Genomic DNA, 17,492 nt, shown 5'->3' with positions numbered 1-17,492 from the left:
TTTTTTTTTGACACGGGCTTGACAAAGCTAGGTCTTAGTCCAGTGGCAAGGATTAACCAAAGCGACTGGAGACCAGCTCTGCTGCACGGATCTAGTGCGCACACATATCGCAGTGTGGGCTGGCCCGTGCTGCCCCTGGGCCCTCGCCTCTGCTGGGCCCTGAACTCACGGCTCTCCACGATCACTCGCCATGACCTGGCTGCTCCTGCTGTACCTGCCCACGCTCCAATCACCGACTTGAACCTTGGTGACGTCCAATCCAGTTGCCCTCGTCACTGCCGTCGCCCTCTTGCACCAGCTCGCGCTGCTCCCTGAAGTGTATGTCCAGGGGCCGCTCGCCTTTTATGGCCCTGACCTGCTGCCGGTGACCACACATGCGCAGTTAAATGTGGAAATCAAGTTTGTGTCTGGTTTGACCTGCTTCTACAAGCTTCGCTATACCGGTATCTCGCCGAGAGACTCACCATTCACTCACGTGGAATGGCGTGAAGTTGTGGTACATACACGCGATAAATCTTTCACTAAACCCGCCATCAAAAGCTAGGGTTGGTCCATTCAAGTGTTAGTGAATTTTTAATGGATTGATTAAGTCTTAATTACTGTTAGACAACTTCTCTTGCACTGAAAATTAACCTTTTTCCAAGTGTGGAGTCTCAGTTCTTAATAAAAAATTAAGGTTTTTTAAAACCTTTTTCTTTCTGCCTGTTTTATCGATCTCTCTCTGTTAATCCCATCTTTCTTTCCCTCACTGTATTTCACTTTCTGTATTTCACTTTCTGCACCTGATTTGGCATTGACTGAACTATTCTACCTTCATTTCCTGCTACAGACTGTGTCTCATTCTTCAATCTGATTGTTTAATGAGACAAAGAGTTGCTTGCACTGCTCACACAGATAGCCTGCAGAGGGCACTACACCACAGCATCATCGAATGAATCGTCGAACGGTTACTGCACAGGAGGGGGCCATTCGGCCCGTCGAGCCCGTGCCGGCTCTCTGCAAGACCACCTCAGCCAGTCCCACTCCCCCGCACTTTCCTTGCAATTTTTTTCCCTTCAGGTCCTTATCCAATTTTAAAAGACAGGATTGAGTCTGCCTCCACCACCCTCTCAGGCCATGCATTCCAGATCCTAACCACTCGCTGCGTAAAAAATGTTTTCCTCACGTCGCCTTTGGTTCTTCTGTCAATCACCTTAAATCTGTGTCCTCTGGTTCTCGACCCTTCCCCCAATGGGAACAGTTTCTCTCTCTCTCTGTGCAGACCCATCATGATTTTGAACACCTCGATCAAATCTCCTCTCAACCTTCTCTGCTCCAAGGAGAACAACCCCAGCTTCTCCAGTCTCTCCACATCACTGAAGTCCCTCATCCCTGGAACCATTCTCGTAAATCTTATCTGCACCCTCTCTGAGGCCTTCACATCCTTCCTAAAGTGCGGGGCCCAGAATTGGACACAATACTCCAGTTGTGCCCGAACCAGTCTTTTATACAGGTTCATCATAACTTCCTTTCCTTTATAGGTTAGGTGAGTGGGCAAATGCATGGCAGATGCAGTATAATGTGGATAAATGTGAGGTTATCCACTTTGGTGGCAAAAACAGGAAGGCAGAATATTATCTGAATGGTGACAGATTAGGAAAAGGGGAGGTGCAACGAGACCTGGGTGTCATGGTACATCAGTCATTGAAAGTTGGCATGCAGGTAAAGCAGGAGGCGAAGAAGACAAATGGCATGTTGGCCTTCATAGCGAGAGGATTTGAGTATAGGAGCAGGGAGGTCTTACTACAATTGTACAGGGCCTTTGGGAGGCCATACCTTGAATATTGTGTTCAGTTTTGTTCCCCTGATCTGAGGAAGGACATTCTTGCTATTGAGGGAGTACAGTGAAGGTTCACCAGACTGATTCCCGGGATGGCAGGACTGACATATGAAGAAAGACTGGATCAACTAGGCTTATATTCACTGGAATTTAAAAGAACGAGAGGGGATCTCATAGAAACATATAAAATTCTGATGGGATTGGACAGGTTAGAAACATAGAAACATAGAAAATAGGTGCAGGAGTAGGCTATTCGGCCCTTCGAGCCTGCATCGCCATTCAATAAGATCATGGCTGATCATTCCTTCAGTACCCCTTTCCTGCTTTCTCTCCATACCCCTTGATCCTCTTAACCGTAAGAGTCATATCTAACTCCCTCTTGAATATATCCAGTGAACTGGCATCAACAACTCTGCGACAGGGAATTCCACAGGTTAACAACTGTCTGAGTGAAGAAGTTTCTCCTCATCTCAGTCCTAAATGGCCTACCCCTTATCTTAAGACTATGTCCTCTGGTTCTGGACTTCCCCAACATCGGGAACATTCTTCCCGCATCTAACCTTTCCAGTCCCGTCAGAATCTTATATGTTTCTATGAGATCCCCTCTCATCCTTCTAAACTCCAGTGAATAAAGGCCCAGTTGATCCAGTCTCTCCTCATATGACAGCCCAGCCATCCCTGGAATCAGTCTGGTGAACCTTCGCTGCACTCCCTCAATAACAAGAAGGTCCTTCCTCAGACTAGGAGACCAAAACTGAACACAATATTCCAGGTGAGGCCTCACTAAGGCCCTGTACAACTGCAGTAAGACCTTTCTGCTTCTATTTTCAAATCCCCTAGCTATGAAGGCCAACATACCATTTGCCTTCTTCACTGCCTGCTGTACCTGCATGCCAACTTTCAGTGACTGATGAACCATGTCACCCAGGTCTCGTTACACCTCCCCTTTTCCTAATCTGCCGCCATTCAGATAATATTCTGCCTTCGTGTTTTTGACACCAAAATGGATAACCTCACATTTATCCACATTATACTGCATCTGCCATGCATTTGCCCACTCACCTAACCTGTCCAAGTCACCCTGCAGCCTCTTAGCGTCCTCACTGCTCACACCGCCACCCAGTTTAGTGTCATCGCAAACTTGGCAATATTACACTCTATTCCTTCATCCAAATCGTTAATGTATATTGTAACGAGCTGGGTCCCAGCACTGAGCCCTGCGGCACTCCACTAGTCACTGCCTGCATTCTGAAAACGACCCGTTTATCCCGACTCTCTGCTTCCTGTCTGCCAACCAGTTCCCTATCGATGTCAGTATATTACCCCCAATACCATGTGCTTTGATTTTGCACACCAATCTCTTGTGTGGGACCTTGTCAAAAGCCTTCTGCAAGTCCAAATACAACACATCCACTGTTTCTCCCTTGTCCACTCTGCTAGTTACATCCTCAAAAAATTCCAGAAGATAGATGCAGGAAGAATGTTCCCGATGTTAGGGAAGTCCAGAACCAGGGGTCACAGTCTAAGGATAAGGGGTAAGCCATTTAGGACTGAGATGAGGAGAAACTTCTTCACTCAGAGAATTGTGAACCTGTGGAATTCTCTATCACAGAAAGTTGTTGGGGCCAGTTCATCAGATATATTCAAAAGGGAGTTAGATGTGACCCTTACGGTCAAAGGGATCAAGGGGTATGGAGAGAAAGCAGGAATGGGGTACTGAAGTTGCGTGATCAGTCATGATCCTATTGAAAGGTGGTGCAGGCTCGAAGGGCTGAATGGCCTAGTCCTGCACCTATTTTCTATGTTTCTATACCCTATGCCTCTATTTATGAAGCCCAGGATCCCTTATACTTTTTTAACCGCTTTCTCACCCTGCCCTGCCACCTTCAGTGATTTGTGCCCATATACCCCCAGGGCTCTCTGTATCTGCACCCTCTTTAGAATTGTACCCTTCACTTTATATTGCCTCGCCTTGTTCTTCCTCCCAAAATGTATCACTCCACATTTTTTGCATTAAATTATATCTGTCACGTGCCTGCGATTTCCGCTAGCCTGTCTGTGTCTCTTGAAGTCTATCCCTCTCCCCCTCACTGTTCACTATACTTCCAAGTTTTGTGTCATTTGCAAATTTTGAAATTGTGCCCTGTACACCCAAGTTGAAGTCATTGATATATGTGAAGAAAAGCAGTGTTCCCAGTACCGAGTCCTGGGGAACACCACTGTATACCTTCCTCCAGTCCGAAAAACAACCGTTCACCCCCACTCTCTCTTTCCTCTCACTGACCCAATTTTGTTCCACGGGCTTCAACTTTTCCGGCAAGCCTATTATGTGACACTTTATGCCTTTTGGAAATCCATGTACACCACACCAACCGCTTTGGCCTCATCAACCCTCTCTGTTACCTCATCAAAAAACTCAATCAAGTTGGTTAAACATGATTTGCCTTTAACAAATCCGTGCTGCCTTTCCTTAATTAATCCACACTTGTCCAAGTGACTGGTAATTTTGTCTCGGATTATCGTTTCTTAAAGCTTCATCACAACCGAGGTTAAACTGAAGTTGCTAGGTTTATCCTTACAAGGGTGTAACATTTGCAATTCTCTAGTCCTCTGGCACCACCCCCTGTCTAAGGAAGATTGGAAGATTGGAAGATTATAGCCAGTATCTCTGCAATTTCTACCCTTCCCTTTGGATACGAGGGTGTATCCCATCTGGTCCTGCTAACTTGTCTACTTTAAGTACAGACAGCCTTTCTGGTACCTCTATCAATTTTTATCCTTTCCAATATCTCAACGACCTCCTCTTTCACCATGACTTTGGCAGTCTCCTCTTCCTTGGTAAAGACAGAGGCAAAGTACTCATTTAGTACCTCAGCCATGCCCTCTGCCTCCATGTGTAGATCTCCATTTTGGCCCCTAATGGGCCCCACCCATCTTACTCCCCGTTTACTATTTATATGCCTATAGAAGACTTTTGGATTCCCTTTTATGTTAGCTGCAAGTCTATTCTCATACTCTCTCTTTGTCCCTCTTATTTCCTTTTTCACTTCCCCTCTGAACTTTCTATATTCAGCCTGGTTCTCACGTATTCTCGACCTGACATCTGTCATACTTTTTCTGCTTCATCTTGCTGTCTATCTCTTTCGTCATCCAGGGAGTTCTGACTTTGGTTGCCCTACCTTTCCCCCTCATGAGAATGTACCTCGACTGTACCCCAACCATCTCCTTAAGGACAGCCCATTGTTCGATTACACTTTTGCCTGACAATCTTTGATTCCAATTTACCCTGGCCAGATCCATTCTCAACGCATTGAAATTGGCCTTTCCCCAGTTAATCATTTTTACTCTAGATTGCTCCCTGTCCTTTTCCATAGCTAATCTAAACCTTATGATACTATGATCACTGTTCCCTAAATGTTCCCCTACTGACGCTCTTTGACATCATTCCCCAGAACCAGATCCAGCAATGGGCCGGAAACGTACTGCTCCAGAGTGTTCTCCTCAACACACTTCAGAAATTCTTTCCCCTCTCTGCCCTTTACACTGTTACTATATGAGGATAATTGGAGACCCCATTATCACTATAATTTCCCAGCAAATTTGCTCCTCTGTATCCGTCTCACTAGTTGGTGGCCTATAGAATACACTAGTAGAGAAATGGCACCTCTACTGTTCTTCAGTCTAACCAAATCGATTCTGTCCCTGACCACTCTCGGACATCCCCTTCTCCAGGACTCCTCAATCAATACTGACACCCCATCGCCTATCTTTCCTTCCCTATCTTTCCTGAACACCTTACATCCAGGAATATTTAGCACCCAATCCTGCCACGACATCATATTCCGTTGTGGCTATTTGCATCACTGGTGGTAAATAAGGCCGGTGAGCTGCGGGCACAAATAGCGATGTGGGAATATGATGTTGAGGCGATAACGGAGACGTGGCTCAGAAAAGGCAGGCTTGGTTACTGAGGTGGGCGGGACACAATCTATTTGGTTAGAGTTAAGAAACAATCGAGATGCTATTACACATTACACAGAAATAAAGTCATCCTCGACTCCGAGGGACTGCCTAAGAATAAGAAATAGCTTTTTAATCAAGGCGTATTCCATTAGCTTCTCATCTCTGACCCGCACCGTTACCTCTGGCCTCCCCCAAGGATCTATGCTTGGCCCCCTCCTATTTCTCACAATCATCTGAAAACACGGCGTCAGTTTCCACATGTACGCTGACGACACCCAGCTCGACCTCAGCACCACCCCTCCGTTGCCTCTGATTTGTCACACTGCTTGTTTGAGATCCAGTACTTGATGAGCAGAAATTTCCTCCAACTAAATAAGGAGAAGCCCGAAGCCGTTGTGTTTGGTCCCCGCCACAAACTCTGTTCCTCTCCCTGGCATGTGTCTGAGACTGAACCAGATTGAACCAAATGACAACCTTGCTGTCATTTTTGACCCCGAGCTGAGCTTTCTATCAAATATCTGTGGCAACACTAAGTCCGCCTATTTCTACCTGCCGAACATCACCCAACTCTGCCTTGCCTCAGCTCATCTGCTGCTGAAATCCTCATCTGTACCTTTGTTACCTCTAGACTTGGACTATTCCAATGCACTCCTGGCTGGCCTCCCACATTCTACCCTACATAAACTAGAGGTGATCCCAAACACTGCTGGCGTGTCCTAACTCGCACCAAGCCCCACTCACCCATCACCTTTATGCTCGCTGACCTAGATTGGCTCCCGGTTAAGCAACGCTTCAATTGTGAAATTCTCATCCTTGTTTTCAAATCTCTCCACGGTCTTGCCCCTCTCTAACTCTGTAATCTCCTCCAGCCTAAAACACTCTGAGATATCTGCGCTCCTCTAATTCTGGCCTCTTGAGCATCCCCGATTTTAATTGCTCCACCTACAGCTGCCAAGACCTCTGGCTCTGGAATTCCCTCCCTAAACCTCGCCACTTCTCTATCTCTCTTTCCCCCTTTAAGACGCACCTTAAAACCTGCCTTTTTGACCCAGCTTTTGGTCATCTGCCCAAATATGTGGCTCGGTGCCAAATTTCTTTAGATTATTGCTCCTGTGAAGCGTCTCGAGACGTTTTCCGATGTTAAAGGCGCTATATACATGCAAGTTGTTGTTGCAAAAGACTGTAGAAAGTCTGTGGGCAAGAATAAGTGTAAGGAACGACTATTTAGAGACATGACATGATAAGTGTAGCATGCTTTGGGAGCAGCAGGTGACTTTGAACCTATGGTTGCTGAAGCTGTCCGCCTTTCCTCAGGTCATGTCTGGGAATGCTGTAGACTAATTGATAGACATTGATTGCCAGGATTGGTCACAGCTCCGTTATTATATTATTCCTCTACCGGGATGCCGGAAGGTGAACTGGATGGACTTTGATTGCTCTTTGGGTGCTGGGGTCTCCGGGTGCTGGGGTTCCGGGTGCTGGGGGCTCCAGGTGCTGGGAGCTCCGGGTGCTGGGGGCTCCGGGTGCTGGGGGCTCCGGGTGCTGGGGTCTCCGGGTGCTGGGGGCTCCGGGTGCTGGGAGCTCCGGGTGCTGGGGAGTGCGGGTGCGGGGGAGTCCGGGTGCGGGGGACTCCGGGTGGGGGGACTCCGGGTGCAGGGACTCTGGGTGTGATGAAACACGCCCCAATCTCTCCCAATTGCTGGAATATTGTACATTTGTCAGGTGTGAATATTTGATTGTTTTTTTTCTTTTGCTGAAGTACTGAGGACAGAGCAGGATCTGCATGGTGCAGCAAAGGCCAATGACCTGCCCCGGATGGAGCAGCTCTTGAAGAAGGGAGTGGATATTAATGCCAAAAACAGTGTAGGTAAAATATTGAATTTATTTTTCTAAAAGCCGCGATGCAGATCACTGTTCCGGACGAACAGCATTGAAGGATGTACAGCAACTATTTACAGTGCATGGCCCAAATACTCAGTGCACAATGACTATTGTGGAATGAAGCTCTCTGCAAACACTGCCCTTCAGTGTGAGGGGAGCTAGCCAGGTGCGTCACTGCGCCGTGCTGTCAGGCAGAGTCTGGACAAACAGCAAGCCGCTCCATTCTTTTCATTTACACACATCTGCTCCCAGCATCAAAAACTGGCCGTGGTCCACAGTCATCACGTCACCATCAGGATTATCAACATGGAAGGGCAGGGGAGTTCTCCCCGGTGTCAGTCAACATCACAACACGACAATATCTGCTCATTATCACATTGTGGTTTGTGGGAGCTTGCTGTGCGCAAATTGCTTGCAGCTTTTCCTATATTACAACAGTGACGACACTCCAAGGTACTTCATTGGCTGTAAAGCCCTTTAGGTGCCTGAGGTAGTGAGAGGTGCTATCTAAATGCAAGCCTTGTTTTAACATTACAGCGTGTTTACTAATCTACAAATGGAGCTGCAGTGGAGCTGGCAGTGAGGGAAAGTTAGGGAGAGCCCGGGTGCAGCACGCAGTCCTTACAAGGTCCACAATCTGCTCTCTCATCATTCTTTTCTTGCAATTTAAGCGCTGTTGGATGAAGTCAAATTTCTGAAGAAAGGAATGCTATTTGGCAAGAAAATTCTGTTACATCTGTACTGTGGGGGCAGATTTTCCTGACCTTTGCTCCATGGGGAATGCGATTCTCTGGGTTCATAAGATCAGGAGAAAATGGGCGGTGAGCTATTCTGCTGGGACACTACCCCCTTTACACATCCCCAGTACCCGGGCCTCTGCTCCCTTCATGTAGGTGTTTCCCAAGGGGCGGGATCCAGTGGGTGTGCCCGGGGGATCGGGGATTGAGTGTGCCGGGGGATCTGGGATCGGGTATGCCGGGGGATCGAGGATAGAGTGTGCTGGGGATTGGGGATCGAGTGTGCCGGGGGATCAAGTGTGCCAGAGGATCTGGGATCGGGTGTGCTGGGGATTGGGGGTATCAGGGATCGAGTATGCTGGTGATCGGGGATCGTGTGTGCCGGGGGATCGGGGATTGAGTGTGCCGGGGGATCGGGGATAGGGTGTGCCTGGACAGATGTGCCGGTAGCTGAGATCCTTTTGTTGGTTGTTTAATAAGGGTGCAGGGATGAGGATCGTTCTGTAGATTGGAAGCAGCCAATCCTCTTCAATTGTTGATTTTCAGGAAGACCGCACGGCTCTGCACTGGGCAGCCGGGGCTGGACATGAACAGGCCGTGAAATTCCTGCTCGACCATGATGCCTCAGTGGATGATCAAGACAGTGTAGGTCACTCAAACATCCTTGTTCACATATGGCAGCTTTCAATTTCAGGACTCAGAGTGATCTGCTCGCTGGCTTTATCCACGTTCACAATTTGTATACAGACACAAATACTACACCTGAGCCACAGTGTATCTGAGCCAGTGTACGTGAGCTAGTGAGCATGGGCCACAGTGTACATGGAGCCAGTGTGCCTGGGCCACAGTGTACATGGAGCCAGTGTACGTGGACCTCAGTGTACATGGAGCCAGTGTACGTGGGCCACAGTGTGGATGGTGCCAGTGTATGTGGTCCACAGTGTACATGGAGCCAGTGTGCATGGGCCACAGTGTACATGGAGCTAGTGTGCGTGGGCCACAGTGTGGATGGTGCCAGTGTATGTGGTCCACAGTGTACATGGAGCCAGTGTGCATGGGCCACAGTGTACATGGAGCTAGTGTGCGTGGGCCACAGTGTACATGGAGCCAGTGCGTGGGCCACAGTGTACATGAGCCAGTGTGCCTGGGCCACAGTGCAGATGGTGCCAGTGTATGTGAGCCACAGTGTACATGGAGCCAGTGTACATGGACCACAGTATGCATTTAACCAGTGTGCCTGGGCCACAGTGTACATGGAGCAAGTGTGCGTGTGCCACAGTGTACATCGAGCCAGTGTACCTGGGCTACAATGTTCATGGAGCCAGTGTACGTGGGCCACAGTGTACATGGTGTCAGTGTACGTGGGCCATGGTGTACATGGAGCCAGTGTTCCTGGGCCACAGTGTACATGGAGCCAGTGTGCCTGGGCCACAGTGTACATGGAGCCAGTGTGCGTGGGCCACAGTGTACATGGAGCCAGTGTGCGTGGGCCACAGTGTACATCGAGCCAGTTTGCGTCGGCCACAGTGTGGCTGGTGCCAGTGCACGTGGGCCACAGTGTACATGGAGCCAGTGTGCGTGGGCCACAATGTACATGGAGCCAGTGTGCGTGTGCCACAGTGTACATGGAGCCTGTGTGCATGTGCCACAGTGTGCATGGAGCCAGTGTGCTGAGCCACAGTGTGCATGGAGCCAGTGTGCTGAGCCACAGTGTGCATGGAGCCAGTGTGCTGAGCCACAGTGTACATGGAGCCAGTGTGCATGTGCCACAGTGTAGATGGAGCCAGTGTACATGGGCCACAGTGTAGATGCAGCCAGTGTAAGTGGGCCACAGTGTACATGGAGCCAGTGTACGTGGACCACAGTTTGCATGGAGCCAGTGTGTCTGGGCCACAGTGTACATGGAGCCAGTGTGCGTGGGCTACAATGTTCATGGAGCCAGTGTACGTGGGCCACAGTGTACATGGAGCACGTGTACATGGGCCACAGTGTACGTGGAGCCAGTGTATGTGGACCACAGTGCACATGGAGCCAGTGTACCTGGGCCACAGTGTGGATGGTGCCAGTGTACGTGGGCCACGGTGTACATGGAGCCAGTGTTCCTGGGCCACAGTGTACATGGAGCCAGTGTGCGTGGGCCACATTGTGGATGGTGCCAGTGTGCGTGGGCCACAGTGTACATGGAGCCAGTGTGCGTGGGCCACAGTATACATGGAGCCAGTGTGCGTGGGCCACCGTGTACATGGAGCCAGTGTGCATGTGCCACAGTGTACGTGAGCCAGTGCGCCTGGGCCACAGTGTAGATGGTGCAAGTGTATGTGGGCCACAGTGTGCATGGAGCCAGTGTGCATGGGCCACAGTGTACACGAGCCAGTGTGCCTGGGCCACAGTGTACATGGAGCCAGTGTGCCTGGGACACTTTGTACGTGCAGCCAGTGTGCGTGTGCCACACTGTACATGAGCCAGTGTGCTTGGGTCACAGTGTACATGGAGCCAGTGTGCGTGGGCTACAGTGTACATGGAGCCAGTGTGCATGGACCACAGTGTACATGGAGCCAGTGTGCGTGTGCCACAGTGTACATGGAACAAGTGTGCGTGTGCCACAGTGTACATGGAGCCAGTGTACCTGGGCTACAGTGTTCATGGAGCCAGTGTGGATGGTGCCAGTATATGTGGGCCATAGTGTACATGGAGCCAGTGTGAGTGGGCCACAGTGTACATGGAGCCAGTGTGCGTGGGCCACAGTGTACATGGAGCCAGTGTGCGTGGGCCACAGTGTACATGGAGCCAGTGTGCATGGGCCACAGTGTACATGAGCCAGTGTGCCTGAGCCACAGTGTAGATGGAGCCAGTGTACATGGGCCACAGTGTACATGGAGCCAGTGTGCCTGGACCACAGTGTAGATGCACGCAGTGTAAGTGGGCCACAGTGTTCATGGAGCCAGTGTACGTGGGCCACAGTGTACATGGAGCAAGTGTACATGGGCCACAGTGTAAGTGGAGCCAGTGTACGTGGACCACAGTGTACATGGAGCCAGTGTGCCTGGACCACACTGTACATGGAGCCAGTGTGCCTGGGCCACAGTGTACATAGAGCAAGTGTGCGTGTGCCACAGTGTACAATGGAGCCTGTGTACCTGGGCCACAGTGTTCATGGAGCCAGTGTACATGGAGCCAGTGTACGTGGACCACAGTGTACATGGAACTAGTGTACCTGGGCCACAGTGTGCATGGAGCCAGTGTGCCTGGGCCACAGTGTACGTGGAGCCAGTGTGTGTGTGCCTCACTGTACATGAGCCAGTGTGCTTGGGCCACAGTGTACATGGAGCCAGTTTGCTGAGCCACAGTGTGCATGGAGCCAGTGTGCTGAACCACAGTGCACATGGAGCCAGTGTACGTGGACCACAGTGTAAATGGAGCCAGTGTACATGGGCTACAGTGTGGATGGAGCCAGTGTACGTGGGCCACAGTGTACATTGAGCCAGTGTACATGGGCCACAGTGTACATGGAGCCAGTGTGCCTGGACCACAGTGGAGATGCGGCCAGTGCAAGTGGGCCACAGTGTACAAGGAGCCAGTGTACGTGGACCACAGTGTACATGGCGCCAGTGTGCCTGGGCCATAGTGTACATGGAGCAAGGTGCGTGGGCTACAGTGTACATGGAGCCAGTGGGCGTGGACCACAGTGTACATGGAGCCAGTGTGCCTGGGCCACAGTGCACATAGAGCAAATGTGCGTGTGCCACAGTGTACATGGAGCCAGTGTCCCTGGGCCACAGTGTACATGGAGCCAGTGTGCGTGGACCACAGTGTACATGGAGCCAGTGTACGTGGGCCATGGTGTACATGGTGCCTGTGTACATGGGCCACAGTGTACATGGAGCCAGTGTGCCTGGGCCACAGTGTACATAGAGCAAGTGTGCGTGTGCCACAATGTACATGGAACCTGTGTACCTGGGCTACAGTGTTCATGGAGCCAGCGTACGTGGACCACAGTGTACATGGAGCTAGTGTACCTGGGCCACAGTGTGCATGGAGCCAGTGTGTGTGGGCCACAGTGTACATGGAGCCAGTGTACGTGGGCCACAGTGTACATGGTGCCAGTGTGCGTGGGCCACAGTGTACATGGAGCCAGTGTGCGTGGGCCACAGTGTGGAAGGTGCCAGTGTATGTGGGCCACAGTGTACATGGAGCCAGTGTGCTTGGGCTACAGTGTACATGGAGCCAGTGTGCATGTGCCACAGTGTACATGGGCCACAGTGTAGGTGCAGCCAGTGTAAGTGGGCCACAGTGTACATGGAGCCAGTGTACGTGGACCACAGTGTACATGGAGCCAGTGTGCCTGGGCCACAGTGTACATGGAGCCAGTGTGCGTGGGCTACAGTGTACATGGAGCCAGTGTGCGTGGACCACTGTATACATTTAGCCAGTGTGCCTGGGCCACAGTGTACATGGAGCCAGTGTGCGTGTGCCACAGTGTACATGGACCAAGTGTGCGTGTGCCACAGTGTACATGGAGCCAGTGCATCTGGGCTACAGTGTTCATGGAGCCAGTGTGGATGGTGCCAGTATATGTGGGCCATAGTGTACATGGAGCCAGTGTGCATGGGCCACAGTGTACACGAGCCAGTGTACGTGGGCAACAGTGTGCGTGGGCCACAGTGTGGATGGTGCCAGTGTACGTGGCCCACAGTGTGCATGGAGCCAGTGTGAGTGGGCCACAGTGTACATGGAGCTAGTGTGCGTGGGCCACAGTGTACATGGAGCCAGTGTGCGTGGGCCACAGTGTACATGGAGCCAGTGTACATGGGCCACAGTGTGGATGGAGCCAGTGTACGTGGGCCACAGTGTACATGGAGCCAGTGTGCCTGGGCCATAGTGTACATGGAGCCAGTGTGCATGGGCCACAGTGTACACGAGCCAGTGTACGTGGGCAACAGTGTGCGTGGGCCACAGTGTGGATGGTGCCAGTGTACGTGGCCCACAGTGTGCATGGAGCCAGTGTGAGTGGGCCACAGTGTACATGGAGCTAGTGTGCGTGGGCCACAGTGTACATGGAGCCAGTGTGCGTGGGCCACAGTGTACATGGAGCCAGTGTACATGGGCCACAATGTACATGGAACCTGTGTACCTGGGCTACAGTGTTCATGGAGCCAGCGTACGTGGACCACAGTGTACATGGAGCTAGTGTACCTGGGCCACAAAGTGCATGGAGCCAGTGTGCGTGGGCCACAGTGTACATGGAGCCAGTGTACGTGGGCCACAGTGTACATGGTGCCAGTGTGCGTGGGCCACAGTGTACATGGAGCCAGTGTGCGTGGGCCACAGTGTGGAAGGTGCCAGTGTATGTGGGCCACAGTATACATGGAGCCAGTGTGCTTGGGCTACAGTGTACATGGAGCCAGTGTGCATGTGCCACAGTGTACATGGGCCACAGTGTAGATGCAGCCAGTGTAAGTGGGCCACAGTGTACATGGAGCCAGTGTACGTGGACCACAGTGTACATGGAGCCAGTGTGCCTGGGCCACAGTGTACATGGAGCCAGTGTGCGTGGGCTACAGTGTACATGGAGCCAGTGTGCGTGGACCACTGTATACATTTAGCCAGTGTGCCTGGGCCACAGTGTACATGGAGCCAGTGTGCATGGGCCACAGTGTACACGAGCCAGTGTACGTGGGCAACAGTGTGCGTGGGCCACAGTGTGGATGGTGCCAGTGTACGTGGCCCACAGTGTACATGGAGCCAGTGTGAGTGGGCCACAGTGTACATGGAGCTAGTGTGCGTGGGCCACAGTGTACATGGAGCCAGTGTGCGTGGGCCACAGTGTACATGGAGCCAGTGTACATGGGCCACAGTGTGGATGGAGCCAGTGTACGTGGGCCACAGTGTACATGGAGCCAGTGTGCCTGGACTACAGTGTAGATGCAACCAGTGTAAGTGGGCCACAGTGTTCATGGAGACAGTGTTCATGGAGCCAGTGTACGTGGGCCACAGTGTACGTGGGCCACAGTGTACATGGAGCAAGTGTACATGGGCCACAGTGTAAGTGGAGCCAGTGTACGTGGACCACAGTGTACATGGAGCCAGTGTACCTGGGCCACAGTGTACATGGAGCCAGTGTGCGTGGGCCACAGTGTACATGGAGTCAGTGTACGTGGGCCATGGTCTACATGGTGCTAGTGTACGTGGGCCACAGTGTACATGGAGCCAGTGTGCCTGGACCACACTGTACATGGAGCCAGTGTGCCTGGGCCACAGTGTACATAGAGCAAGTGTGCGTGTGCCACAGTGTACATGGAGCCTGTTTACCTGGGCCACAGTGTTCATGGAGCCAGTGTATGTGGGCCACAGTGTACATGGAGCCAGTGTACGTGGACCACAGTGTACATGGAGCTAGTGTACCTGGGCCACAGTGTGCATGGAGCCAGTGTGCCTGGGCCACAGTGTACGTGGAGCCAGTGTGCGTGTGCCTCACTGTACATGAGCCAGTGTGCTTGGGCCACAGTGTACATGGAGCCAGTTTGCTGAGCCACAGTGTGCATGGAGCCAGTGTGCTGAACCACAGTGTACATGGAGCCAGTGTACGTGGACCACAGTGTAAATGGAGGCAGTGTACATGGGCTACAGTGTGGATGGAGCCAGTGTACGTGGGCCACAGTGTACATTGAGCCAGTGTACATGGGCCACAGTGTACATGGAGCCAGTGTGCGTGGACCACAGTGTAGATGCAGCCAGCGTAAGTGGGCCACAGTGTACATGGAGCCAGTGTACGTGGACCACAGTGTACATGGCGCCAGTGTGCCTGGGCCATAGTGTACATGGAGCAAGGTGCGTGGGCTACAGTGTACATGGAGCCCGTGGGCGTGGACCACAGTGTACATGGAGCCAGTGTGCCTGGGCCACAGTGCACATAGAGCAAATGTGCGTGTGCCACAGTGTACATGGAGCCTGTGTACCTGGGCTACAGTGTTCATGGAGCCAGTGTACGTGTGCCACAGTGTACGTGAGCCACAGTGTACATGGAGCAAGTGTACATGGGTCACACTGTACGTGGAGCCAGTGTACGTGGACCACAGTGTACATGGAGCCAGTGTACCTGGGCCACACTGTACATGGAGCCAGTGTGCGTGGACCACAGTGTACATGGAGCCAGTGTACGTGGGCCATGGTGTACATGGTGCCAGTGTACATGGGCCACAGTGTACATGGAGCCAGTGTGCCTGGGCCACAGTGTACATAGAGCAAGTGTGCGTGTGCCACAATGTACATGGAACCTGTGTACCTGGGCTACAGTGTTCATGGAGCCAGTGTACGTGGACCACAGTGTACATGGAGCTAGTGTACCTGGGCCACAGTGTGCATGGAGCCAGTGTGCGTGGGCCACAGTTTACATGGAGCCAGTGTGCCTGGGCCACAGTGCACATAGAGCAAATGTGCGTGTGCCACAGTGTACATGGAGCCAGTGTACCTGGGCCACAGTGTACATGGAGCCAGTGTACGTGGACCACAGTGTACATGGAGCCAGTGTACGTGGGCCATGGTGTACATGGTGCCAGTGTACATGGGCCACAGTGTACATGGAGCCAGTGTGCCTGGGCCACAGTGTACATAGAGCAAGTGTGCGTGTGCCACAATGTACATGGAACCTGTGTACCTGGGCTACAGTGTTCATGGAGCCAGCGTACGTGGACCACAGTGTACATGGAGCTAGTGTACCTGGGCCACAGTGTGCATGGAGCCAGTGTGCGTGGGCCACAGTGTAAATGGAGCCAGTGTACGTGGGCCACAGTGTACATGGTGCCAGTGTGCGTGGGCCACAGTGTACATGGAGCCAGTGTGCGTGGGCCACAGTGTGGAAGGTGCCAGTGTATGTGGGCCACAGTGTACACGGAGCCAGTGTGCTTGGGCTACAGTGTACATGGAGCCAGTGTGCATGTGCCACAGTGTACATGGAGCCAGTATACATGGGCCACAGTGTAGGTGCAGCCAGTGTAAGTGGGCCACAGTGTACATGGAGCCAGTGTACGTGGACCACAGTGTACATGGAGCCAGTGTGCCTGGGCCACAGTGTACATGGAGCCAGTGTGCGTGGGCTACAGTGTACATGGAGCCAGTGTGCGTGGACCACTGTATACATTTAGCCAGTGTGCCTGGGCCACAGTGTACATGGAGCCAGTGTGCGTGTGCCACAGTGTACATGGAACAAGTGTGCGTGTGCCACAGTGTACATGGAGCCAGTGTACCTGGGCTACAGTGTTAATGGAGCCAGTGTGGATGGTGCCAGTATATGTGGGCCATAGTGTACATGGAGCCAGTGTGCATGGACCACAGTGTACACGAGCCAGTGTACGTGGGCAACAGTGTGCGTGGGCCACAGTGTAGATGGAGCCAGTGTACATGGGCCACAGTGTACGTGGAGTGCGTGTGCCACAGTGTACATGAGCCAGTGTGCAAAGGCCACGGTGTACATGGAGCCAGTGTGCCTGGGCCACAGTGTAAGTGGAGCCAGTGTGCCTGGGCCACAGTGTACGTGGAGCAACTGTGCGTGTGCCACACTACATGAGCCAGTGTGCTTGGGCCACAGTGTACATGGAGCCAGTGTGGTGAGCCACAATGTACGCTGGCCACAGTGTGGATGGAGCCAGTGTACGTGGGCCACAGTGTACACGGAGCCAGTGTAAGTGGGCCACAGTGTCCATGGAGCCAGTGTACGTGGACCACAGTGTACATGGAGCCAGTGTGCCTGGGCCACAGTGTACATGGAGCCAGTGTGCGTGGGCTACAGTGTACATGAAGCCAATGGGCGTGGACCACAGTGTACATGGAGCCACTGTGCCTGGGCCACAGTGTACATAGAGCAAGTGTGTGTGTGCCACAGTGTACATGGAGCCTGTGTACCTGGGCTACAGTGTTCATGGAGCCAGTGTACGTGGGCCACAGTGTACGTGGGCCACAGTGCACATGGAGCAAGTGTACATGGGCCACAGTGTGTGTGGAGCCAGTGTACGTGGACCACAGTGTACATGGAGCCAGTGTACCTGGGCCAAAGTGTACATGGAGCCAGTGTGCGTGGACCACAGTGTACATGGAGC

The 17,492-nt window shown here is 52.2% G+C and overlaps 1 protein-coding gene across 1 annotated transcript in view; it reads left to right on the top strand.

Annotated features, from left to right (window-relative positions):
* ankdd1a (ankyrin repeat and death domain containing 1A) overlaps positions 1 to 17,492 on the top strand; it is a 152,367-nt gene that overhangs the window by 39,036 nt on the left and 95,839 nt on the right. The window contains exons 3-4 of the mRNA XM_070859137.1: positions 7,542 to 7,645; positions 8,947 to 9,045. Of these exons, the coding sequence (XP_070715238.1) occupies positions 7,542 to 7,645; positions 8,947 to 9,045 (203 nt within the window). The remainder of the gene's footprint in view (positions 1 to 7,541; positions 7,646 to 8,946; positions 9,046 to 17,492) is intronic.

This window comes from Pristiophorus japonicus, chromosome 17, assembly GCF_044704955.1.
Source record: "Pristiophorus japonicus isolate sPriJap1 chromosome 17, sPriJap1.hap1, whole genome shotgun sequence".
Taxonomy (NCBI): domain Eukaryota; kingdom Metazoa; phylum Chordata; class Chondrichthyes; family Pristiophoridae; genus Pristiophorus; species Pristiophorus japonicus.
This window is presented reverse-complemented; position numbering and strand designations above follow the sequence as displayed.